The sequence below is a fragment of the Oreochromis aureus genome, linkage group 1 (assembly GCF_013358895.1).
Source record: "Oreochromis aureus strain Israel breed Guangdong linkage group 1, ZZ_aureus, whole genome shotgun sequence".
NCBI lineage: Eukaryota > Metazoa > Chordata > Actinopteri > Cichliformes > Cichlidae > Oreochromis > Oreochromis aureus.
The window spans coordinates 35,730,492-35,756,258 of record NC_052942.1 but is presented as its reverse complement, the minus strand read 5'-3'; the positions used below and the strand labels follow the sequence as shown (position 1 = coordinate 35,756,258).

Sequence of the window (25,767 nt, the reverse complement as noted above, 5' to 3'; positions counted from 1 at the left end):
AGAGATGAATGAAAAGCATAACAGAAAGAGAACGCTACAACACAGTGAAACCTGGCACTGTGGCAAAAAGCACAACAGCTGATTTGGGTAGTTCTGTGTGACACGATGCTTCATGTGAAAGCAATCTGTGAAATGTAAGTGTGCCTTTCAAAGTATGCGAGCTGTGCGTTTTCTCTCTGCCAAAGATGCATTGGATCACTCCTCAAGCACTCCCATGCCTGGCCTATTCTTAGCCTATAGGGCAATCACCCGACTGGAAAAGACTCGCTCCAGAGAAACAGGGGGCCTTATTTTATCTGTGATGTTGCCCCGAGAGCAACAAGACGTCACCCTCACATGTCAAGATGCTTAGTGGTGCAGCTCGTGCCTCATGGTGGCAATGATCCAGATGCCTTTGGAGATCTAGTAAAGCCGACTTTGACATTTGAGATGATAAGGACACACACACACACACTGTCATATCCTCTAACAGCCACTTTAAGATAGTGCCCAGACGTGATGTAGTGGTTTGAACCAGCATCTGTGGAGATACATACTGGGGGGTACTGTATCCACTGTCACATCTCTAATGAAAGCTGTTTGTTAAATTTTTTAAAACTAGTATGTAATATTGAAAGAAAGTGTGTGATCAGATAATTGATAACAGCTGGTTTTCCTTCCCTTTCCTTCTGTTGCAAGGTCAAGCACAGGGCACACCTGAATCAGAGAATGATTGCAGACTAATAAACTCCTGAGCGGAGCAATGAAAAAAGCTCACGTCAAGCTCGTGTCTCCTCACATCATTAATAATAATTACACATTCATTATATGCTTAATCTCATTGCTGGAATGGTACATTTTGCTCTGGTATTGTGTCACATATATTTACAAAGTACTGTGAAGACTTACAGTGCATATAAATTAGAATGCCAGTATTTTAAAGCTTTAAAGCAGCCAGATAGGGGCTTTTCCTGCATCTTTTTTTGTCTGTTGTTAATGTGACACTTGGACCAGAATAGATATTAGTGTGATCATTTGATCTTAATCAGCAGCTAAGTCAAGGCTCTGTGCCAGAGCTTACTTTCACACGACAGACATTAGTCTTTGAAAGCACAGATGAATTTTTAAACAACATTCCTGGCCTTCTTGTTTACAGAGACACGTTCCAATGCCTTTATCTCAATATAGGTTATGTGTCACAGTGTTTTCCTTTGGTAGTCTTGCCAGAAGGCAGACGTATAATATTTGCAAATGTATTTGCAAATGTCTGCACCAGACTCTTTGTATTGGACATCATTTGTTTGCTGAAAAAATGCACACCATGATGGTGGATAGTCAAAGGGTTTTGCAGCAGATCTGCAAATTTGTATGCATTTTGCATCCTTTTTCCTTTTGTAATTTACATCCCTTCTGTAATTTACAGCACTTTTAAATCCCTGATGGTTACTGTGTTTGAAAGCTGTCAATTTGAATAATTACAAGTAATTGGTTATGTAACCCACATAATATACCGTAATATCTCTTCCCATAATTAGACAAAATAACATAGTTGTCAAACAATAGCATCCAACAAACAAGCAGTCAGACAGGATTAGTTAAAGCTTGTGTTGAACTGAATGAACAGAAAATATGTGCATCCTTTGTCATTCTGTTTAGCTTCAATTTACTAGAACTGAAATGCAGCAGCCAGTGGATTGTACAGGAACTGAGTGAGTGACTTTTTAAGCGGTCAGCGGTTGTGGAAATAGATTTGTGTGTGTTTTTAAAGCTTTAAGTAAGTACTGGTGTCTGGGAATGCAAAGCACATGTGGTGGACCGACAGCCAGCTGGGTGGTGTGTTGCCCTGATGGTCCTTTCATTTCACACTATGACGTGAGATGAGCAGAGATGAGGTGATGGATACCGGGGAAATTATGTAATTGTACAGGCTTGCATGATATTGGCATGATTTTGTTTATTTATTTATTAGAGTGACTCATGTGCCAAAGGCCAGGTGCTGAAAATTACCAAATATCAGTTAATCGGTCTGTATTTCAAACTAGTCATCTAAACCTAATCATTCTAAACCAGCTTTCAGTGCAAATGCCATGCTTCACTTGATTTTATGTACAGTGGGAATTACGTATCTTCTTCTTTTTTAATGCATGACACATGTTGATGTTAAATATTTGAAATGTACCATCACTTATTAATGTGCGTATGGAGGCCTATAATCCACTGGAGAATTGCAGCATCTTTTAGCTCATTGTTTTGTTGTTACAGGGTTTATCAGTCTCATTTTAGCCTAGGCTGTAGCAGACAGGTCTTTCCAGGAAAAAAAAATGTCTGAAGTACTTGTAAGTTAGCATCAAAATAGGTGAATAGGGCTGCATAGTGAACAGAATAATCAGATACTGTTTGTCCTTAAGTACATGGTGGAGATCAAAGTACTAATATGAGAGCAGCTCCAGAGATCTGCTGCTCAATGGACAGTTTGTCTTTTTCAGACCATTCTCTTTATAATGTAGAGATGGTTGTGCTGGAAAAACCCCAGTAGATCATCAGTTTCTGCAATACTCTGACCAGCCTGTCTGGCACCATGTTCAGAGACACTTGAGTCATCAGTCTTCCCGATTCTGATGTTTGCTTTGACCTCTGGGACGTCATTTTGACAATGTTAACATGACTACATGCAGTGAGTTGTTAGTTGTTAGTGTCAGGTATTTGTTTGAATGACTTTTGTAACTAAAAGTGTGGCATGTGAGTGTTTAATAACTATAATAATTGAAGAGTGTTGATGATTTGTGATACTCGTCTTGGCCTCTAGTCTTTACCATGAATGGAATTCCAACCCAAGATTTAGTTCCTATTCCAAAGTACTATTTTCTTTACCAGCACTGCCTTTGACAGCACTGTAGAGATTTGTCTAAGCTACACTGCCAGTAGTAATATGGCCCTCCACAGACACAGGAGTTGTGAATCTAATTTGATGGCTCACTCTCAGTGACGCTCAGGGATCCATTAATAGTCAACTCTTTGCCTTTTATTTCCCTGTCTGTCTGCCTTACATAACTAAAACCATCGAACTACATTCAAAGTTGTTTCTGGCATGCTCTAAAAAACATATGTGTGTGCTCTGGTTCATTATGTTTAAAAGGTTGCTACAGAAGATCAGCAAGTCTGCTTTATGGAGCAGCCTCTCTTTAGAGGAAGAAAACCCTTTAAGTGCAAACTGCACACAGCAGCTCTTTGTCTGTCACACGGCTTCAAAAGTCTTCACAGTAACTATGGAGGCAGATAATATTTGGCTCCACAAGGTGCTATACTGCTCTAGAGGTGAGATACTGAGACATTAAAATTTCTCACCTTAGAAACTGAAGCTGAAATAGGTGTTGATGAGGTTCATAACATACTGAATATCACATCAGTGTCTTCCAGTAAATAATCAGGGATGTGCTTAAATATCTTGCTTAAGACCATTTTACAGTTTCATCTTATTTGTCAGTGATTGTGCAGATTAAGTACCTTTATTCCCACAGTGGTGCAGCTCAGAGATGAGGTTTATTTTCTATGTGTAGACTGAGTAAGAAGCTGTTTACAAATGGTGAAACACATACAAAAAGCCTAGTGTGAAGTAAATAGACTGGTTCCTATATAGCGCTTTACACGTTATCTGAGCACTCAAAGTGCTTTACACAACTTGCCTCATTCACCCAGAGCCTGTACTTCTTTACTTAAGTAAAACTGAAAACATTTTTTAACACTAATATCTATACTTCTTCTTAGTTACAGAAAGTCTGCACTTTTGCCACCTCTGCAACTAACACCTTGCCTCAGAAGTGTGTATAGAAATATCACTATCTATGCATACTCAAAGTTGTTCTCCATGCTCAGTGCATCAGGAAAAAAAGTTTTTGACTATAAATGTGTAAAATTGTAAATATGATCTCAGTGTTTGAGAAGCAGCCATGTACAGTGAGCGTTACGAGACTTGAATCTGATTTCTAGTGTTCTCAGTGGTCAGTTACCCTTCCTGATTTCAACCACATTGCACATAGGGAGCAACCGGATCCATACACATCCTGTTTTTGGTAGTACCTCAACTTTAATGTTCCACAATCAATTTATGTACTGACTATGCCTACTCTTTCTCTTCTGTCTCTGCTCTCAACAATCAGATTATCAGGGGAAATGTTCATTAAAATGCATGTTTTTACTAATTTTAACCTTTTACTAAAGAACTGGTGGCGAAAAGGTTTTGTTTGTTTGTTTTTTAACCAATGCTTACCAGTTTTTCCTTTTTTTTTTAATGTTACTCCTTTATAACTATTTCACCTACAGGCCCTTAACAAGAAGGAACACAGAGGCTGCGACAGCCCTGATGCTGAGGCATCCTATGTTCTCACTCCTAATACTGAAGAAAAATACAAGAAGATTAATGAGGAGTTTGACAACATGATGAAGACTCATAAAATTGTAAGTTGCATTGATGGTTTGTTTGGTTTTTTGGTGGTTTTCAACATTTTGTTTAGTGACTGTATCATGCTGGCTTTTCTCTGTAGGGTCATTAAATAAGAACCTTCCAATCATTATATCCTCCATCCACAGTCTGCGGTGATAATATGTCTGATCATGCTCACAGACACAAAGATGAAGACAATAAAAATGATAAAAGACAATTGCATTTTACCAGTTCATGCATTTCATTTTAACATTGATCGGCTCTTTTTGTCTCTTGCTGCCTTCTTAGTCCACAGGCCAGCAGCAGCAGCAGCAACAGCACTTCATGCATGTAGCACCAGGCAGCATGGCCTACAGTCACAGTGGAGGAGGAGGGGCAACTTCCCAGGCACTAGCTGCAGCCACAGCAGCTTTGGCTGACGGTGGGATCCTCTCCTCACCTCACACGCACCTCCACAGAAACATAAACTCTTCACAAAGACCACCGAGTGCTGGAGGTGAGTAATATGAGCTTTGTGTTGTTCTTTGGTAACTAAAATTACTGTTAAACTGCACACTGAGCCGATGACAATAACTCAGAGGAGACATGAAAATGAATGTGTGCAAGGATGTCCAGATAAGCCTTAGAATTATGAGTAGAAGAGCGACCATGCAGAAAACTATGTATTTTAATTAGACAGCATAGTAGTTTTTAATAGAGATGCAGGAGATGAGCCATGCAAACATTCTGCGCAGGAGGAATTACTGATTTCCAATTTATTTATTTATTTTTTAACATTGATTTGAAGACAGCGTATCTGATAAAACAACAGTTTGACTGTTATTGTTCTTCAAGTATGTCACATAAAAAGCCCCTGCTGGTGAAAATACATTTGAGCAGATGGAAAGTGAACGATCTAAAGCAATCTTACTTAAAGCTGCAATCTTAATTAAAATCTTACTAATAAGATAAAAAGATGGATGCATGCAGAGTGGGTCTTAGTGATTACAGAACATTAAATGCGAGAAAAATGTAATAACGAATCCTAACGAGTGTGTTGTGTTTATCCTCAGGTGGCCTGCAGGGCAGTTCCGAGCTGGCTCTGCAAAATGGATCTGGACCGACTGGTATGTATCCAACAGGAATTTAACAAACATGCTCTGACATGTATACTGCATACGCACAAACACAACTCCCTGCATGTGGAGCAGTCTTTGCAAGCTTGTTTTGCTTGTGATCCCATGTGAGCAGCTGCATGTGTTAACTGTGTGTGATCTGTTCGAACAAATGGTTATTTGTTTTCTTGATTTTTTTCTAGAGGCCTTAAGGGATTAAAATTAGCCAATAAATTACAAAGAACTGAAATATAAGAAAGAAATTCCACAGAAATAAACATCATTTTTCTGCTTTCTGTTCTGATAATTAGTTCATGGCTCCTCTGAGGTTCTTTTAGTGCTTCTTAAAATAGTGGGAGTTGATGTAGGATGGTGATGGATTTATTATTGGTCAGCTAAGGCCAGTGGAGGGATGTGTTCTTCCAGGAGCCTGGCTGCACCTCAGTTTCATTCCTCCTGGTTTTTGTTGCTGCTCTTCTGCCCTTATGCTTTGGTCCACAACCCTTTCTACAAACTGTCCTTGCATAATACCCCACCTGCCATGTCCGTGCTCTCCTTCTCAGGAACACTGCCATTATGTAATGCCAAGAGAGAGAAAAGATGAATTATTTATCATTATCTCCTGTATAATATATAGCTGTACTTTCTCCAGTCTGCATGCAGAACTTGGCCGTGGACATGTTGATTTAATGGATCTAATACATGAGACTGTAATACCCCACTCCATTTTCAAGTGCATTCCAAAGCTCTAAATATTTAAAACTTGTGCTATATGCATGACACTTTCCATTAACAAAAAAATATCCTTTGCAAAGTTCTTACAAAAAAGTAGCTAGAATCAACACTTAAGTGAAAGTTGGAATTGAATTACCATCACTTCTTAACATCCTCCACGTTTCTGTATTTAGTGAATGGATTTGGAAAGATCATACCATCAAAATCTCCTCCTCTTCCACCTCATGGGAACAGCATGGTCCCTACCAGCCGCAAGACAGACCTCCGGGTCGTCATCCCCCACTGCAAAGGAATGATGCAAACACTGGTAAGTGTGTTTTCTTTTATATTTAAGACCAAAACAAAAAAAGCCTTTATGATGAGTAATATTCTCAAAAATGTTACCTAAAGCTTTACGTATTTATTTAGGTTCAATACAGAACAACAATCAAGCTTGTAACATGCAATGTAGTTTTAGTTTTGACTGGAACAAGGAAGAGTCCTCTAGCTGCTGACAGACAGCTCTATAAAACCATGAACTTTTGATTCCTGAGTCTGGATTTTATTAAGAATCAGAACAGTACATTGTGTTTTCTAAGCCTGTGGGATGCTGGAGTCAGGCATGAACAGGGTAAATATATGACACAGATTACCACAGAGTGGGCCAACAACTTTTGAGAACAATTGGTTTGACACTATTTGGGGCAGATGGTTGGTGGTTTTACAGATGGAATCATAGTTCCTTTGAAGAACAGACAATACTGGCAAAAACTTGCATGCCTCATTTGACCGACTTCACTGCTACCTCTTTAAAGTTCCTTCCAGTAGACTCAACAAGATTCAGTCTTATTGTGAACTAACACTCTTTTGACACATTTAAGGTTCCCGTAATCTCTTTAAAACACATATGCATGTGCAGAATCTATAGGCAAGGCACAAAGTTCTGTTTGTGGTCCACGTCTTGTCAGATTTTTTCTTTTGGAAACACTAGCATTTAACCAGTAGCAGTAGGCTTTAGGTAAAATTTCTGTGTGGAGAGTAAAAGGGGAGTGCAACCTCAGAAAGCCCAGATATCCACTGGCTATGCCAGAAGCTTTGAAAAAAAAAAAAATCGCCCATTATACTCAGAGGCTGAGTCAACAGACTAGCCTGAAGGGTTTGTCACACATTCGACTAAATGCGTATATATCTCATCATAAAATCTATGACCTAAATTGGTGTTCATGCTAAATAGCAGCTTAAACTAACACAGAAAAGAGTTTCTATTTCAAAGACATAACATGGCATTTAAGAGGTCATTTGGATGGATTTGAAGGCAAGATAGCAAAGCTTGGCGTCGGCACTGTTAATTATAGCGTGTTTAATATTTTTTACTACAAAAAATTTTAGGCATTTCAGTATTAGCAGAAATTGAAGTTAAAATTAGTTTAGTGTGACTTCTGTGTCGCTTGGCACCCTTACTTGTTCACGCAGACACATCCCATAATCCTTACTCAGACTGAATGTAAAAGCTTATTAGTTAAAATTATGCCCCAAAGTTTTGGAAAACAACAGCCTGTTCATCTGAAAAGACTACTGACCGTTTGACTAAGTTGCCAAGTCATATGCCTCTTTGTGAGGGCAGTGCAAATTCTTTATGGAAGCTCAAGTCTTGTTTAGACTCAGTAGCAGCAGAACTGAAATGCAGAAATATATATATAATATCAAGTTTGAAACGTGGCATAAAAAAGTTCTTTAAAAGCTGCATGGTACATGAATTTACGGTCTTTATATACATGACATCACAGCACCAGTTCATGGTTGTGTAAGATGACTCGGAAGACTGCAGAAGGAGTCTGTTTTCCTTTCTTAAGATTCCACATTCTGCAGCTGTGCCGGGTCGCTGAAGTTATTGATTTGCCCTTAACTCTCCTACTGTTGCCCTTGCCTCCCACACTGTGCTCAGACCTGATGTAACAATTTGTAAACAATGGAAACGGACACTCTTTTCTTTGTATTTTTCTTTTTATGGTGACCGACCAGCTCCATTATTCTACTGGTTGCGGTTTCCAGGGGATTTTTACATATTGCAGAAGGAGATGAGTTTCTATTTTCTGCTGTTCTAGAAATTAATGTCAAAGTCTTTTCATAGAAAAAGGAAGAGTTTCACACATGTGCGATATAAGAAAAGAATATCCGGACTATTTAGAAATTAATAGTAAAATAAATATATTAAATATAATTTAGATTACAAATTCAGAGCACATTATAGGTAGCTTTTAAAGTTTTAATAGTGATTAATGTCACTGAAATTCAGCGTGACTAAATTTCTTCTGGAGAAGTGATGAATCAGCGGCCATTCATTCTACATTAAGTAATCATAATTCCTCATCATTCTGTTGATCTTATCTGTTTGTCAATTATTGGTGACTGGGTGACAAATAATTTATTGTCATCATGTTTGCAGGAAACAGAATCTGGCAGAGTCTGATTTAGTTTTCAGGAACTGTGCTGAATGGGTTTGCAGTCGTTTGAAGCTGGAACACTTATAAGAACCGAACCATGATACGGCTAATGCCTCCACACTGTTTAAACCAACACAAGAAGCCACTCATATTTTTCTTTCTGCTTTTCATTCACTCCAGCAAAAGATGTTGTGTTGTGGTCTCACAACTCCTCCTCAGTGCGATCATTTTGAAACTGCCTTTCACTTCCTCCTGTATGCATGTGTGTACATGATAGTGTAAGCGGCATGCTTTGTTTAGTGTGTTTTGCACAAACAGGCGAAAACAACAAAGCAAAAGCAACTGAGGAGGTCTGCATTTCTCAACAGGATGTCTGTGTCATTGCTAACGTCACTACTCACTACCATGATAGCTGTAACTTGGATTCTGTAGTGCATTATCTGTAGTCCACAAATGCAAGGACACCATAGAAAACACAGGGAATGAGACATGTATGGGTTGGTTAACCCATCGTTTTTATGTTTGCTGAGCAATGAATGACCTGGTTCAGGGTGACGTGATTGAAAGATGAACGAAAAACAACTCCTAAATTCAGTGTGATAAGTTGAGTTCATGAACCACCTGTTCTGAACCGATAGGCTATTTTAGGACAATGAATAATTAAGAAAGAATTACCTGCTGATATTCAGTTGATATTTCAGTTGTGTCTTTTTTTAAAAGCAGACAGCCAAATAAATTGCACTGATATCGCTTTTTGGAAAAAAAGAGGATTTCATGTCATTAAAGGAAACTGACTGATAAATTAGACTATCAAGTCTTGGGTTAAAAATAAACATTCAAAAAATATTTTTTTTAAACTAAGGATCTTAAAAACTAACAGCAGTTTCTGAATGGTTAGTGGATTTCCGTTAGACTTCTGTTTTTACAAAACATTCAGTTTTGTTGAGAAGAATGCAAATCCTTGTTCAATTCATGTGCAACTTCTGCTAGCACTATGGGAAGTGTAAGAAATCAAAAAATATATATTTTGAACTGATTAATGTTTTTTTGTTTTGTTTTTAAAACAGGGGATGTGAGCTTATACTGACATCTTGTGGTTAAAATGGGGCATTACAAGTCTAGTTCTAGCGAACACTGTAATTGCGATCTAAGCACAAAAAGCGACAAACTAAGAGAAGACTAACATTTCATGAGTGAACTTAGTGACTTTATGTCTTTGTTTATTATTTGTTTTCAGAATAACCAAAGGATGAGTAGCAGTCAGTCCAGTCAGCCTCTTTCCACACCAGTGGTCTCTATCACCACACCCAGTCTACCCCATCAGAGTCTGGTCTATGCTGGCATCGGCTCTGCCTACAACGGTAAGTTCTTTTTACTATTCGTGCTGTGTTTCTGTAGTTACCTTAGCCCTGCTGACCTCAATATTTTACAGTATGCCAAAAAAAAAAAAAAAAAAAAAAAAATCAAATAAGAAAACAGTGTACATTGCAATTTGTTTTAATTGGTTAATGAAATTGCTGAGTTAATTAGGTGGTGTTAAATTTCAGCTCTTTTAGACAGTTTATAATGGTTTGACCAACTGTATTTTTAAAAGAATTTCCTCGATTTTTGCGTGTATTCCATTCATTTAACATAAACACTATTAGATCTTAAAAATAAAAATAACATAAAGCAACAGCAGCCTGAAAAAATACAAAATGCTAGATTTAAATGCTATTTGGATGGAAGTGAAAAAGGGAATGTGAAAAAAATGAATTGCTCTCTGAGCCTAATAGCTTTCCAAACTGCCAGCTTTAGCAGCAGTAGCTGCAACCGCATAGTTTCGATATCTAGAGATCAGTCTCTGGCATTTATGGTGGCAATTTGACCCACTCTTCTATCCAGAAATGCTTTAGTTCAGTCACACTGGAAGGTTTTCAAGCTTATTAAGCGGCTTGAAAAATAATAACTTTTTTTGTTTTAGTTTTAGCCTGAATTGTTTCTAATAGTTCTTGATGGTAAGGAATTCCCTGAAAAAATAACAAACTGCAGCTGTGAGATTTCATAACGATATGGGATGGAATACAAGAGTAAAGGCTGCGAATATAGGTAAAATGAAAATGACTCAGGTGTTTGGATGTAAAGGAAGAGCCTTACTAACAACAAGTCTCCATGAGTATCCACAAATTGCAGTTAGCACAAACTTTTATCAAACAAGAGATGGGTAATTGTTTCACATGGGGCGTTTTTTTCTCATTGTGGTCAAATGGAACAAAACTACAACAATAAACAATAGAAGAAGTGGCTGACATTCAGAAATCCTACCAGTGTCTGGACAAAGCTGGAATGAAAGACATCACAGAGGCACTAATCATGGAAGCACAGGAACAAGCTCTAAGTACAAGATCCATAGAGGCTGTGGTCTACCACACCAGACAAGACCCCAGGTGCAGACTGTGTAAAGATGCCCCTGAGAAAACCCAGCACATAACAGCCCTGCCTTCTAGCAAGGCAGATGAAATCCCACAGATAAATGCAGTTAGTTGGAAATTACTTTTTTTCTGTCCTGAAATTTTCTTTAAGATTTATTTTTTTTAAAGCACTCTATCAAGTCTGTATTCAGTTATATATATAAAAAAAACAACCTGAAATAGCTAATTAAAGTTAGTTAACTAACTAAAAACACTGTGATCATTGCCAAATGATATAGTATTGAAATATTCTTCTAATGCTGCACAACAGAGTTCTCTGTGTTGTTGTGTACTATAAGTATTTTCAAATACAATGATTTAATCCAGTCATCAACAAAATACCAACTTTCAAAGCCTCTCAGCTACCTTGTGTCACAAAAGTATAGAGGCCTCTGTGCATGTGGGCAAATACAGGGCTCTAGTGGGTTAGTTCTGGTTTCACTTTTACAAATTTTCAGCACATTACTAAAAGTGAAATAGTTTCAGGTAGCTTAGCAGCTCATAACAAGAGTGTAAGAGAAGTTGTGGTGCGGCATTTATACTGTATTCAAGTTTTGTTAAAAAAAGGTCATGTTTGACTTTTTACAGAAGTGTAATGCTTTTTGATCGGCATGATGTTGGATGTAGTCTCTCTCTTTCTGTCTTTGTCAGATTACTCCCTGAACAGTGGAGAGTTATCAGGCTTTAACTCTGCTGCAGGGCCCTCTCTGAGCTCAATGGCAGCATGGGAGCAACAGCAGCTGAGCTCCATGGGGTAAGAGCCTGACACAGTTAAACTGTCTCCCTTCATGATTTACAGATTAAATGTTTAACCATTTCTTTACACTGTTTTTTTTGTGCAGACATACTGTGTTGTTGACATAAAGTTAAAAATTACCTGATCATACAGTGTGCAATAAAGTGAAGCAGCATGCACAGAGTTGGAAAAATGCAAATATGTATAAATATATACATATATATAATATATATGATAACAGATTCCATGACATAGATTATTGCCCTAAAACTGTAATAAAGAGGCATTTTTTTAATAACCATCCTGGTTCAAACATCTCACATTTTTGCTTTTGTGCAAGACCATGAAGTTATGTACTTTTGGGTGATGTATGTAATGAAAAGCTATTTTATAATCTCAACATATCTGCTATATGTTACGTCTACTAGACACATTTTACTCTAGCTATGAAATCAATCAAATTGTAAGTACAATACTGGCCTCTTAATCTGTGGTAACGTAGATGTTTAAAAGAGCATAAAAAAGAAATACAGTTATCTCCACTTTTTACTTTAACTACATTATTGTTAAATGTACTCAATAGCCACAGTTTCCAGAGAAAACGTTTCTGTTTACAGGCCGATTACAGCCATGTCACCACCAGATGGCACCTTCACTCCAGAGTCACAGCCTGAAATTTTCTCTTCCTCTGTCTGTAGGTCAGGAAGCTCCACTCTCTCCATAAGCACCAATCATAACATCAACATCAAAGCTGAGCCAATCTCTCCACCCCGCGACCACCTCAGCCAGTCTGGGTACATGACCCATCCACATGTTCACCCTCATCATCACTCCTCTGCCTCCTCATCAGCTCGAGCAGAGATGGGGCGGTCCCCTTCTGACAGCGTTGGCTCCTCCTGCAGCTCTCACGAGGGCGGCAGTGACCGGGAAGAGCAGCAGCGACCTGACTTCCACTCGCTCCCTGTGAGTCGGTCAGAGGGCAGGGAGAGTCCGACAGTCAAGCGAATCCGAATGGACAGCTGGGTGACATAGAGCCTGGAGCTACATCGAGAAGCTGCACCAGGGCAAAAAACAGGAAGGACACTGTTGTGCAAATGAAATGTGGTTTTTATTGATGTGTTCTGTTGAATTTGCTTTAAATATTTTTTTGCTGTTGTTTTGGTTATTCAGAATTTCTTGAGAAGGGTTGAGCGACATTAGTCTGAGCATTCTGGATTGGATAAAGCTGAAATTACAGTGGTACTTCATTTAATCTTATTTTCTTCTTTTACAAACAATTAAAGCTTTGCAGATTAAATATCTGGGTCCAAATGCAGTACAGTTACAGTAGAGTACAGTTATTTCCATTTGCAGTGCACTGTGGCGCTGGATGGAAGACAGACAAAGCATAAAATCAAAGTTCATGAGTGGGTAAAGTTACTAGGTGTCAATCGATTCACTTCTAATCTTCTCAGGGTTTAAAACCATTAAATGAGTCCATCGTGAAAGCAATACTCCCTCCACATCATCATTTCTGTTACTCCTCTTTATAAAAACACGTATTTATATCAGCCAAAGCAGTATACTGTTTTCTATGTTGTGTGTGTTTTTATATTGTGCACAAAATTATACAATATTTCATTCAGATTTGAAATCAAAAGCCATGGACACTTGTATATGTACTACCAAAACATTTCACTCTTTTTTGTACATAGTATCTTTAATATATATCACTTTTGGTGTAACTATAGAGTTTTGTCAGTGTGTTTTATCTTCCTTACTTCACACTTTGTCCCCTGAAACTCCCATCATTTCTTAGATAAAGCTACTTTCAGCTGCTCCTTTGTTACAAGGGGTCGCCAAAGCAGGTAGGCCTGCATATTTGACTTGGCAGTTTTATGCCAGATGCCCTTCCTGGTACAATCCCAAAGGGTATTTGTGTCTCTGGCTGGAATTTAACCAGCAGCTTTTTGCTTGCCAAACAAAATGTTGCTGGTTAAACACTACGCTACACTACAGAACCACTTGTATCCTTTGTAGATAAATAGATAAATTGGCTTTGTGAAGAAAGCTTAGCTTAGGAAAAATTCAAAAAAAAAAAAAAGGTTACTGGTCGAGGAAGTGTCTGAATGCCTTACAGCTGAAATGTAGTGGCCCGGGTTCAAGTCGGATCTGGAGACCTTTGCTGTGTGTTTTCCACTGCACCCTCTCCCCCTCTTTCCTGTCTACTCATCACTGTTAAACTATCAAATAAAGCCCAAAACCCCCCAAATAAATGTGAAAAGCAGACGACTCCTCTCTAGATAAGCTTTAGTTACTTTAGTTAAAATATATATATCCCTGTAAAAAGGATTTAGGAAAATGGATGCATTATAAAGAAAGATAAAACTGCTGAAACTTTTTAAAAAGCTGCTGAACACATGCACATCAACTCCTGCTCGGCTGATAGTGTTAGGTGATAAAACATGATGTCATAGATCAGAAAAAAAAGAGGAACTCTTTAGAGGAATTTGCTCTTAAATCTTTTGTCGTATATATGCACCTTTGACTCCCATACCAGTGTCTTTTGATAGAGTATTTATCTGTTTTGGGCTTTATTAAGTAAGTAACTTGTGCCTAGTGATGGTTACACACTTAAGACCATGTGTCTTTGTGAGATTAGGGGTTCTTAAAATATACGTTTACTCATGTAAAAATATATATCTGAGATAAAATCGGATGAAGACAGTTAATGTAAATATTACTTTAATGGCACTGAATGAATCTGTACAATAAGAGACACATTGAATTCTTGTGCTGAGAGAAATCTTACCTCCAGAGAGATGGGAATTTACTGAATGACTTTATGACTGAGCAGAAGATGATTAAACCTGAGAAAATGCAACATGTGGGTAAGTACAAGGTAGCGCATGTGGTGAGAAGCAAAAGCTGCAAAAGACTAACCACAGTGCTTCCACTGAATGAGAGCATGGCTGGAAAATGTAACAGCTTTGACTCTGCAATGAAAGACATACAAAAAAGTGCAAAGTGAAAGTTTTGAAACACATTCATGATGCAGGGTTTTAGAACGGGATATTGTTTCTATGTTTCTGGCTGCACCAGGCCAATGAATTGTAAATTAAAACTGTGAAAGAAGCTGTGATGCTGATGGGACTGCAGCAGCGACGTGAAAAGTGAAAATACAGAAAAACGAAACTGCTCAAAAGCATTTAGGGCTGGCAGCAAAAGACATAGCAAAATCATAAACATTAGCAGTAAAGTACTTAATATTCGTATTTTGTCTTTGTTGATTAACTACAATATTCCAATTAAATAAGAGTTAAAGCGAGACTGTTATGACTGTGATTTAAAAACGGTAAAACGATTCAGTTAATATAAAAAACGAGTAAATGAACAGAGTAGTCATATGAGAAGTGTGCAGCTTTTTTTTCTTTTTAGCTCAGAGAAATCCACAATGGGCAATGACATTAGTTACTCGGTACACTGGGGGTGGAGGGACGGATTAAATGTCCCAAGGTTAATGGGAATTATGAGAGCAAACAGATGTTTGAGGGAAGGATTAGTTTAAGATCCACAAAAGGCTGCCCCAAAAATGAGCCTAGCCAATAAAAATTATTATTATTTTAATGGTGGCTATAGCCTACTGTATCGGTAAGATGAATGCATCTTCACCTAAACATATCTGCACATACATTTTGCTGTTGTCTGAAGTCATTTCAAGTTTTTGACACACTTAACCACAACCATAACCACATTTTATTTTAGTGTGAATTTCGGGCTGTGTTACACGAACAAAACGAATGTAAAATGACATTCAATATATGTTTCACTGCTGAATACAAATACTTTAAAATAGGCTGTTAGTTTGATATCACAAATGTCAGATATGTTCTTTTCTGGTATGGCAGTGATTACTCAGACCAGTTAAGTTAGCTACGGTAATACTCAACCGGAAAATACGCATTATTTTAATTAAGTAAAATTGTAAACTTGTAAATTGAACAGTTTTTATTTTACAGAGAGTGTACTGCTACTCTGTTTTCGGATAATTTTATTTGTTAAAATACTGAGTTCATAAAAAAGACAAAAGATCTGTCTTTTAAAAAAGAAGAAAAGAAAAAAGACTTACATAGCCTACACGTTGCAGCCAACTTACAGAAATGCAGATAACCTCTGTAAAAATATGTTTCAAAATACCCATGTATTATTTTTTTCTCCTTTAATGTGCAGATGGACAGTACACGCGGTCCTCGGAAGAGCTTTTATTTTGAAAAGCCCATAAGCGGCTTTGTTGTGTCATAGCTGATATTTGATGCTAAAAGGGAGAGGAGGAGGAAGTCTGTCAGAGCCAGAAATTGCAATCGATGTGTACAACTGTTGCTGTTTTGTAATTCCAGCCACACCGTTTAACTGACATGAGTTGAATAAGGATAAATACCTTGGAGGTTTCCAGCAGCGGGCGGGGAAAAAAAGGTAAATCTGACTTTCTTTTTTTCTTTTATTCTCTTTTCCTGGCGAGAAGGAGAAAGTTACCTGCTGGGGTCTTCGAGGTGCGGCTAGTCAGGTGAGCCTTCTTCCTGCCCGGCAACATTACCCCTGGTGGTCAGGTGAGAAGTCACCTTTGAGCTGTCAGTTTGCCACGTGGGAATCTTTAATTTATGCTGTGTTAAAGGAGGGGAACAGAGAACTCCCTTCAAGCATCTGACAATTATTAAATGTTTGTTCTTACTCACGGAATGGCACATGTTGTTACATTTCATTTTAAATGATTTTTAATAGAGAGATAACGTTTTCATCAGTTCGGCATTGATATCAAGGAAGAAATGGTTTCAGTGGTACTTTTAAGGATTCATGGTCACCTCCCAGTGTTCCTACAAGACGCTGCTGGACGAAGCCTCATGTTGTCAGGGTGACACCGGTGGTTACATAGTGTCTTGCATGGAGCTACATGGTAAAGGCTTACATATAAAGTGCAGTATATGAACAATACTGTTATTGATCACATTTTACCAACGCCGATTGAATGTCGAAAACCTACTAGGTTCATACCGGCAACATGCTTCTGCTTACTGCTGTAGACCGACATACATCTTTTCTGCTTAGTATATATAGAAACGATACTTAAGCTTTCAGCTTTTATGTTGACTATTATATGTCTGAAACATAATCTACTGAGTCTGTAAATGTTTTTTTGTCGTTTTTTCTGTGTTTTCTGCAGTCACTGTCTTGCCTCATATTAAAGCATAGGAACCACAAACTGTGAAACAGACTCGTTTCAGGAAATAGCTTGTCTTGTTCAGCAAGAGAGGTCCGTGATGCAGTTACTCAACTCAATACATCAGCTGAAGGGAAGAAAAAAAACATTAGAGGCTTCAAAGAGTATTGATGGATGTGACCTTTTGTAACTTGCATCAGTACTTTAGAACGTATGCACACAGAGAGAATGGGGGTGGTAAATTAAGGGAAACCTAAGTGGCATGCTAAGGGGCACCACATGCTGCAGGAAGAGGTTTAGTGTTCCAAGTCTCTGGATCTCTTCTCTAAAGACTGAGCAACTTTCTTCCAAAGTATATCTAGTATTTGTGATGGACACTGTCTATACAATGTCTTCACTGTCTTCTCAGTAAAAAATCTCACACAGGTCCTAAAATGGATTGAGATCTGATGACTGTAAAGGGCACAACATATGTGTCTCCTCATTTCATACTCCACAAAGCATTCATTGACCCCTTGTGTTGTGGAGTCGGGGAATTGAATTATTTCCTCAGGATAACGTTAATTAGTCAGAAATTTGGTTTGTGTTTAGGCTTCAGCCCTTATGGGAGAGGTGGATCAAAACTGTGCCAAAAAATTACCCCTACAGCGTAACAGATTATTTCCTTTATTTTGTCAGAGGTCTGTACATGATAAATATTTAAAAAATGAGAGCACAATTTCCTGTGATTTCTAAGCAGTCTGCTTTCAGGATAAGAACTTGCATGCAGAGTATTTCAAAATCGACAGAAGCCTTTATTGTTTATCTGCTTCAGGGAGGAGTAAGTCATGGCCTGGTCAGACCTCTACATCTCTAATATTTAGAAGACCCATTCAGCCAAAGTACTTTAATGTTTAACAACGGATTACCCCGGGATCATTATAAAACAACATCATCAGTTATTTGTGTACTGTCGGGCTTTTCATAAAATCTTTTTTTTCCCTCAAACAGCGGTGTCCTCATTTTGAAATGGGAGTCAGAATGCACTGTGTGCAGTTGTGCATGATTTTCTTGCAACCACTGATGCATGTGTGAGCTTGCTTTAGCTTTTGTAATAACACTGAGTGATTCCTTATGTATAAGAAATCATGCCAATCAGACAGGATGCCTTTCTAGTATGTACTAGTATCAAAGAATGACTTTCATACACACCTTGGCATTAGTCTTTTTGCAAAGGTTTTTTGCATGGACAGTAAAAAATGCTTACACGTACATGTACCCACTTTCAGGTTTGTTTAACACTGTGACCTTAAACCATTGCCTGTTTATTTCCTGTTTATTGCGATCTAGAACTGTTTTTTAAGCAATCTTGCTGAATGTCTAGCTATCTAATATAGTCAGAAAAGTGACTTAAAAGGAGGCTGGTGAGGAAGGTTTTGGGACATGTTTATCTGTATGATGGACAGTTGGCCTCAGCATGTCCTTGAACTGAGCTGGCTTCGTGCAAAAGCCTTCATGTGGACCCTGACTGTTCTGGCTCTAATGATGTGCTGTACAAGGATAGGCAATTCAAGCTTGAACTTGGTGAGACATGGCAGGCAGAAAGAGTGGGTTTTTTCCAATGTACTTGTTCCGTAACATTTTAGGATAGTGAAAAGAAAATGTTCAAAATGTGCATTGAGGCGTTTAATTTGCTATACTTTGTCTGTTGGAAATTCATGCAAATGAATACACAATAAGATAACTACTGAATTTGCATGTTTAAGCATAAAAAAAATAGTGAAATTAAAAGAAAAGACACCTTACTGTGACTATCATTAGGTGAATAATGGTTTATGTATTTCAGCCACTTCACATTTACTACTTTGCTTGAACTTTGGAGTTCCTTATTTGTGCAGTATAACTATATGGTGCCTTAAGGTGATTGCTAGACTTTTTTTTTTCTTTTTTTTTTTTGCATGTAGGTGTGTCCTCCGATTTCCTGATTGGGACACAATTATTTTCCAATTGTCTGAATAGATTTTTTTTAAATAAATAAATAAATCTCCTTTTTGTAAGCCCCATCTAATGTGTAAAGAAGGATTAGTGAGTTGCCAGAGCATTAATCAAGGGCACAATGACCTAGTATGTTTCTGATGGTGGGGGAACAGGAACCTCCCCTTCTTCCCAAGTTGGTTTTTAGAGCTCACAGCTGAGCTAATCTGCAGCTAATTATCAATGAGACATCAGGTCTTCAAACTACAGTCAACAGTGACAGCACCCATACTGTATAAATTAATCAAATAAAAAACCACCTTACTTCAAAGGTCATGATACTTACTGTGACTGTCATTAGGTAAATAGTGGTTTATGTATTTCAGCCACTTCTCATTTACTACTTTGTTGGAACTTTATACTGCACAAATTAGGAACTTTAAAGTACAGTACAATCTTACATTATACGATATATTTTTATGTATGCATTTATTATTTATTTATTTTTAGGAAGGGCATATTGATTCAGGACCAAGCCATAGTTTTTTGCATCATGCTGGTAGCCTTACTTTCAAAGTAACACCTATAAGACATTTGAAATGATTAACATTAGTTATACATACATGTATTTTAGCCCATACAACTAACCAGACTTCTGGCTCCTGCAGATTGGCTGTGAAATATATAAAAAAAAAAATCTTCAATAGTCTTCTGAGAAACTTTTCATAGTACAACAATTCTGTTGTGAATTTGAAAAGAAGTGGGTTTATGTAAATCATTGCATTCTGTTTTATTTTTATTTTACATAGCATCCCATCTTATTTGGAATTGGAGTTGTGTTGTGTTTTTGAAACTATACTTAATTCATTCCCTAAGTTACACTAACAACATTTTCTAGTCAAATCACATGATCAATGCACTACACTTGCTATGTTCTGCACACATGGTTACTTTGGTCTTTTTCTCCCATTACTCTTTCAAGCCCATCAAGCTCTTGAAATGGTTTAAAACTAGGCTGATAAGATTACTGAGAGTTAATTATTGATGCATATGGTGTTTGTTTAACATCCCTGTACTGTACATATCACTGTGAAAGTGTAGGTTATGCTATAAACAGAGCTGCTGAGGAGAAATGTGCATCAAGCATACATAACAAGTGCGCCAAAACCCCTGCTAGATGGCAGTTACAAATGCCTTTATTCAGTTATTCAGCCACTGATGGGAATTTGTGTTTTCTGGGCGATGTCTGGCCTTTGATTCCCTTAATAATTTTGCTCACAATGAAGTTTGATCCTGAAATTAGCTGATATTCTAACTTAGGCTTTGTAGTGAAACATCCTGCCAATAAAATGCAGTGACGTGAAAGGGATGCAGGCTATCAGCCCTGTTGGCAGTCATGCACGTTAATCGGCTGGTCTGTGATGACCAATAAAGCAGTAATGGGACATATATGATTCCAGGTTCCTGTTTTTTGAAAGGTGATACCATCTGGAATATTTAGTACCATACAAGTTATGATTTAAAAAAAATCTTCATACATGTAGTGAATTAAAAATGTCAATTGAATTGAAAAAGTGGATTGAAAAGTCCATATGGTGTGAATTTACTAGAAAGTTACCACAGTGAGTAGCCATAATGTGATCTACCTTCCTCATATTCTGTACAGGCAGCACCCTCACCAAATGGAGTATTTCTACTAGTAATGCCGTGTCTGAAATGGACTGTTTCCTGCTATGTGCCAATTATGTGGCCAAAAATGGGAAATTTGGACGATAATCAGACCTGATAATCCCAACTTTGGTCCCTGAGGGCAGTGAAAACAAGCTGTAAACACGAAACTGACATATTGTGTATTTTGTCCTTAAAAGCTTGAAATGACTGAGTTAGTTCACAGTGGGTTTCTGGAGCTCACAGCTAAGTTTAACTGTAGCTAAAGCAAAGACTTCAAACTACAGTCAATGGTGACAATGCCTTTAGCAGTATAAATTAATCAAATGAAAAACCACCTTGCTTCAAGGGTCATGAAAATTGCTGTGACTATCATTGGATAAATACTGTTTTATGTATTTCAACCACTTCTCATTTACTGCTTTGTTTGAACTTTGGATTTCCTATTGTGCAATATAAAGTACAGTATAATCTTACAATATATGGGGCCTTCAGGTGCTTGCTAGTGTGTGCCCATGTGACACACAGATTACAATAAATCAGTCAATTACTGTACTTCCGGATACTCCTGATAGCAATTAGTTATGTGTGTAAAGCACATCTGTCCACAGAATTTATTTCTTCCAGTCCAACCTATCCAGCACAATGGGCAAGATCAAAGACCCACAGAATATTATGCTTTCGGGCTAATTTTCTACTAAGTCTGCATGACAACTTTAACTGCATTGAGGGGCAAATGGGCAGGGCCATGTACTGTGAAAAAATGGATGAGAACCTCCTTCTCTCAGCCACAGTACTTAAGATCTGTTGTGGGTGGGTCTTCCAGCCTGACGATGACCCAAAACATACCATGGGAATAAAGGAGAGGCCAAAGAAGAAAATTAAGGTCATTAGCCTAGTAGCTGTGAAAATCTGTGGAGAGAGTTGCCAAGTGGCAGACAAGAAACCTTCAAGATTGAGAGTTTTTGTAAAGAGGAGTGGTCAAAATCCTTCCTGAGATGGGCGCAAACCTGGTGACCAGCATCGAGATCAGTCATACTGCTGTGCTTGTCAACAAGGGTTTTTCCACCAAGTACTACGCCATGTTTTGCTTGGGGCTCTAATACTTAGTCATTGTCAGTGACATGCAAATCAACTTTTATGTAATGTGTTTTTTTTGGGAGAAGTATTTTTAGTTGACTATCTCTCTTTCTACAGTTAACTACCATAAAAATGAGAGCGTGTTTAATTCTTTGCAAGTGAACATAACTTACAAATTCAGCAGGGAATCACATAATTATTTCCTGCACTGTATAAGCTGATAATCTAAGTTGAGGAGAACATACATCCACCGGTGTTGAGTAAACAGATACACACTCAGTGATATACTTGTTGCTGAACATAAGACAAGGGGATGCCTCTGGCAGACTTTTAGCAATTGAGACACAATTTGTTAGAGGAAAGTAAGATGGCATGAGACCTTTTAACATACTGTGTTGATTTTTATAAATGCAAGGAGTAGAACTATTGAACATATCACAAACACAATAAATTATTTCTGAAGTTGGAGGAAGTAACCAGATTCCACACATGTCTAGAGCAAATTGGGTAAGCGTCACTGATTGGGCAGTTCCAGTCTCAGTGTTTCAATTGCATGACTTAATTCTAGAGATTAGATGATCATAAATAATCTGAAGCTAAGCTTTTTGATAAGGAAAATGTCATGATGTTGAGTGATTGCAGATATGGAATGTTAGTGTGAACAACTGTTTCAACATTAAACATAATATTTTGGTTCCTTGATGGATCTAGTGTATACTGATAAGAGCAGCAAGACCGTTTCAGTTTGGAACCCCTACACAAAATATATATTTACATTGTCTGTTGGCTTTCTTCCTCTTATGTGTGGTTTGAAAAGGGGAGAGGTGAAAGTAAAAGTCAAATGCATAATGCATATTTTTGGGAGTTGACCTACAAAAACATACCTCCATTATGATCACACTCTGCTTACTACCTGCGAGAGATATACATTCCAGCTGCTGTCAAGCTGCCATCAGTGACTCTTGCTTTTCTGGTTCAATTTTCTCATAGCCAGGCAGGTGACAAACAATAAAAATGATTTCTTGTAGTCTAATGCCTGGAGAAACAACATCAGCTAACCAGTAGGAAACATTCTTGTGGAAATGATAACCTCTTATGTTATTTAACAACTTGTATTACCAGATATTCCACGAATATGATTTGCTTTGCTGCCGATGCCTGAGATTACATCCTCCATAATAATATGACGTCCCACATCTCCTCCTCTCACCCTACACTTCCCTTTACCTGCTGATAGCATGACAGGTCGTTGGCCATAGTTGATGACAATACAAAGTGAGAAGCTGCTAAGAGGATTATCAGGTTTTGTCAGAAGCAAAGGGCAGGTAATGCTGTTTTTTTTATGTTTAATTGATCATTTAGAGCTTAAGCATGAATGACACATCACAGTATGCATTCTGTGCTTTGTCTTCCCTGTCTTTGTTTCATAAAAGCTGTAAGTTTGCAGTGGCTAACCTGTAAATGAATGATAGATGACTCACACTCACACACACATTCATTCATACAGGAACAAGCTATTAAAAAACAATGTAGTAGCTGCAGTCGGACCTCCAAAAGATATACAGACAAGCTGTAATGTAAAGCTGTCGGTAGAATAGTTGAGGTTTCTTTCTTCATCTTTAGTTAGAGGTGTGAATTTGAAAGATGGGGCTTTATTTATAGTTGAAATTATTGTTGCCCACATGCAATATTAACCTATATCTGTAAACTGTTTTTTCTGCTTTTTTTTCTGCAGTGGCTCTAATTGCTAGATTTTTTTTCATGAGGCTGAATAAAGGAGTGGCAAAATTCTAAATTTACTGGCAATTGCACACCACAAAAAGTATGCCTGCCTTCTGTTCAAAGACTTGTGTATTGTTAAGGTATTGTCCTTTGACTTTTCAATTTCCCAAGAGATTTTTTTTCCTGATAGCAGAGAGACCTGGACAGTGAAAGTGAGCTCATAACATGTAATTTACAGACACCGACTTTGCATGATTTGATAATTTCTTTTTGATTTTCTTCTTCTTTCTTTTTTCCCTAATTTTTTTGTTATAATATAATGTTATAATTTTCCTTAAGTGAAATAACAGACACAGATATCTGAAAAAATAAGTCGATAAGTCACATAGAATATGACATGTAGACAAAGACGAGGGAAACGAGTAAGTCCTTTGAAGTGTGTGTGTGTGTGTGTGTGTGTGTGTGTGCCTAACTATGTTTCTGTGCACCTGCTCATAATGTATTGTTAGAATGTGGAGCCAAGCAGGGTATGGAAATTAAATCAACACAATAAATGAAACGATGAACAGATAAATGCACGAATGAAGTAAATTAAAGAAAGAAGTAAACAAAATGGACACGAGTCATAAAGGTATTGTTACTACAGTGGTGGAGGGGTGTTTTGCTAGTATTTCTGCTCACAAAGCTCAATAGTTAAGGTAGAAGATGCCCAAAACATAAGCTCTATCTTATGAGGGGAAAGTACAGAGAACAAAAAAATGAGTAAACACATTGCACATGTGCCCTTTTCTCTTTCTAACTGCATTTACTCTGTAATTACAGCTGTCTTTACAGTAGTAATTGGTTAGAACTGCACCGACAGCATCACATAAAAGTATGCTAGTCTAGCTCTAGCTGCAAAGATAAAGATGAAGACAAAAGATAATGAGCATGTGGTGCGAGGAATAGAAATTTCTGTGACTGTGGTGATGAATGTATGAGTGAGATATATGTGTTTGTATTGTGAGCAGAAAACAAATGAAAGACAAACCAAGCCAGTAAATTTTAATAATAGGAAAAAGAAAGAATGGTTAGAGATGGTATGAGAGCTCTGTGTGAAGGCCTACACAGTGGGTGTACCCATACCGGCCTAATGATCCCATCTGTAATCAGATTTCTGCAGAGGAAAGCCCAAGAGAGAAAGCAGGAAAACCAACAACAAACACAACAGATAAAAAGTTTTATGTAGCGATAATCAGACACTGAAACACACTGCACAGGCAGAGTGAGTTGCACATTTTAAAAAAACAAAACAAAACGAAAAACTCATTTGAATACACAGAAACATTTTCAAGGAGAACAAAAGTTGTTGTCATGTTGACTCAAGATAGCGAAGATTACTATCGGACAGCAGAGTTTGAATAGGAGCTTCCTTGTATGTGAGTTTTCACGTGACACCGTTCATCCCACTGGACATAGTTCTCATTATGTCTAGAGTAAACATAGATCTCCAAGAATGAACTGTATCTGCAGTATAAAGAATACTGATGGAGTCTCTAGTTATGTTATTGTTAATAAGGTGCGAAAAGAAAATGTTCCTGATTAACGAAGTTTTGGTGTTGCTAATTCTGAAAATAATCTACAAGGGTAAAGCACCAACCACGTCCATCACTTTTAGTGTTCCTCTGGAAACGTGTGTGATCTTTCATATTGTGTCTATTTGCATGTGTTTTTGTTAGATGCGGTGCCTTGTCTCTGCACCCATGAACAAAAGAAAAGATATTAACATTATTAGTAACTCACAGCATTTGAGTAGATTAAATTTCTATGTTAAAAAGCTCCTCTTTGTCAACATTATATTGGAGTGTACATGTGAATTTGCATTATTAATTGCAGTTGTTCCAGCTTCCTCATCTGTTATGTAGTTGCTACAGGTTGCTTAATTTCTGGTTCACCATTCTGAGTATATTTTATGGTACTAAAGGCATCTGATAGAGAAGCACTAATGTGTGTGTATATCTAAATATCCTTCTTCCTTCTTTGGTCTTTTATTCCCTTCTTAAGTAAAATACGCTAATTCATATACGATCCTTATCATGCCAGTCATTGTTTAAGGAATATTTGACATTTAAGATCACCACTGAATATTTATAGAAATGATTACAGTAATACACTATACATTTTGTTCTTTGTGTTTTAATCCTTTTGACTATTTGTACAGTTGCTGCCCTGTTCCTGTAGTTGATGAAACCTATTAAATGCAGTTTGAGCTTAGCTACAGATATGTTTCAATGACTGACTCCTCTCGTTCTC

The 25,767-nt window shown here is 37.6% G+C and overlaps 2 protein-coding genes across 4 annotated transcripts in view; both read left to right on the top strand.

The window, feature by feature from the left end:
* Positions 1-13,587, top strand: part of LOC116325641 (myocyte-specific enhancer factor 2A-like) — a 45,552-nt gene extending 31,965 nt beyond the window's left edge. The window contains exons 4-10 of the mRNA XM_031746598.2: positions 4,300-4,434; positions 4,709-4,916; positions 5,473-5,526; positions 6,423-6,556; positions 9,910-10,033; positions 11,774-11,876; positions 12,557-13,587. Of these exons, the coding sequence (XP_031602458.1) occupies positions 4,300-4,434; positions 4,709-4,916; positions 5,473-5,526; positions 6,423-6,556; positions 9,910-10,033; positions 11,774-11,876; positions 12,557-12,890 (1,092 nt within the window). The 3' untranslated portion in view covers positions 12,891-13,587. The remainder of the gene's footprint in view (positions 1-4,299; positions 4,435-4,708; positions 4,917-5,472; positions 5,527-6,422; positions 6,557-9,909; positions 10,034-11,773; positions 11,877-12,556) is intronic.
* Positions 13,588-16,126: 2,539 nt separating this feature from the next.
* Positions 16,127-25,767, top strand: part of LOC116325521 (multiple C2 and transmembrane domain-containing protein 2-like) — a 41,753-nt gene continuing 32,112 nt past the window's right edge. For all 3 annotated transcript variants that reach the window (XM_031746446.2, XM_031746445.2, XM_031746443.2), the window contains exon 1: positions 16,127-16,310. The gene's annotated coding sequence lies outside the window, so the exon portion shown is untranslated. The remainder of the gene's footprint in view (positions 16,311-25,767) is intronic.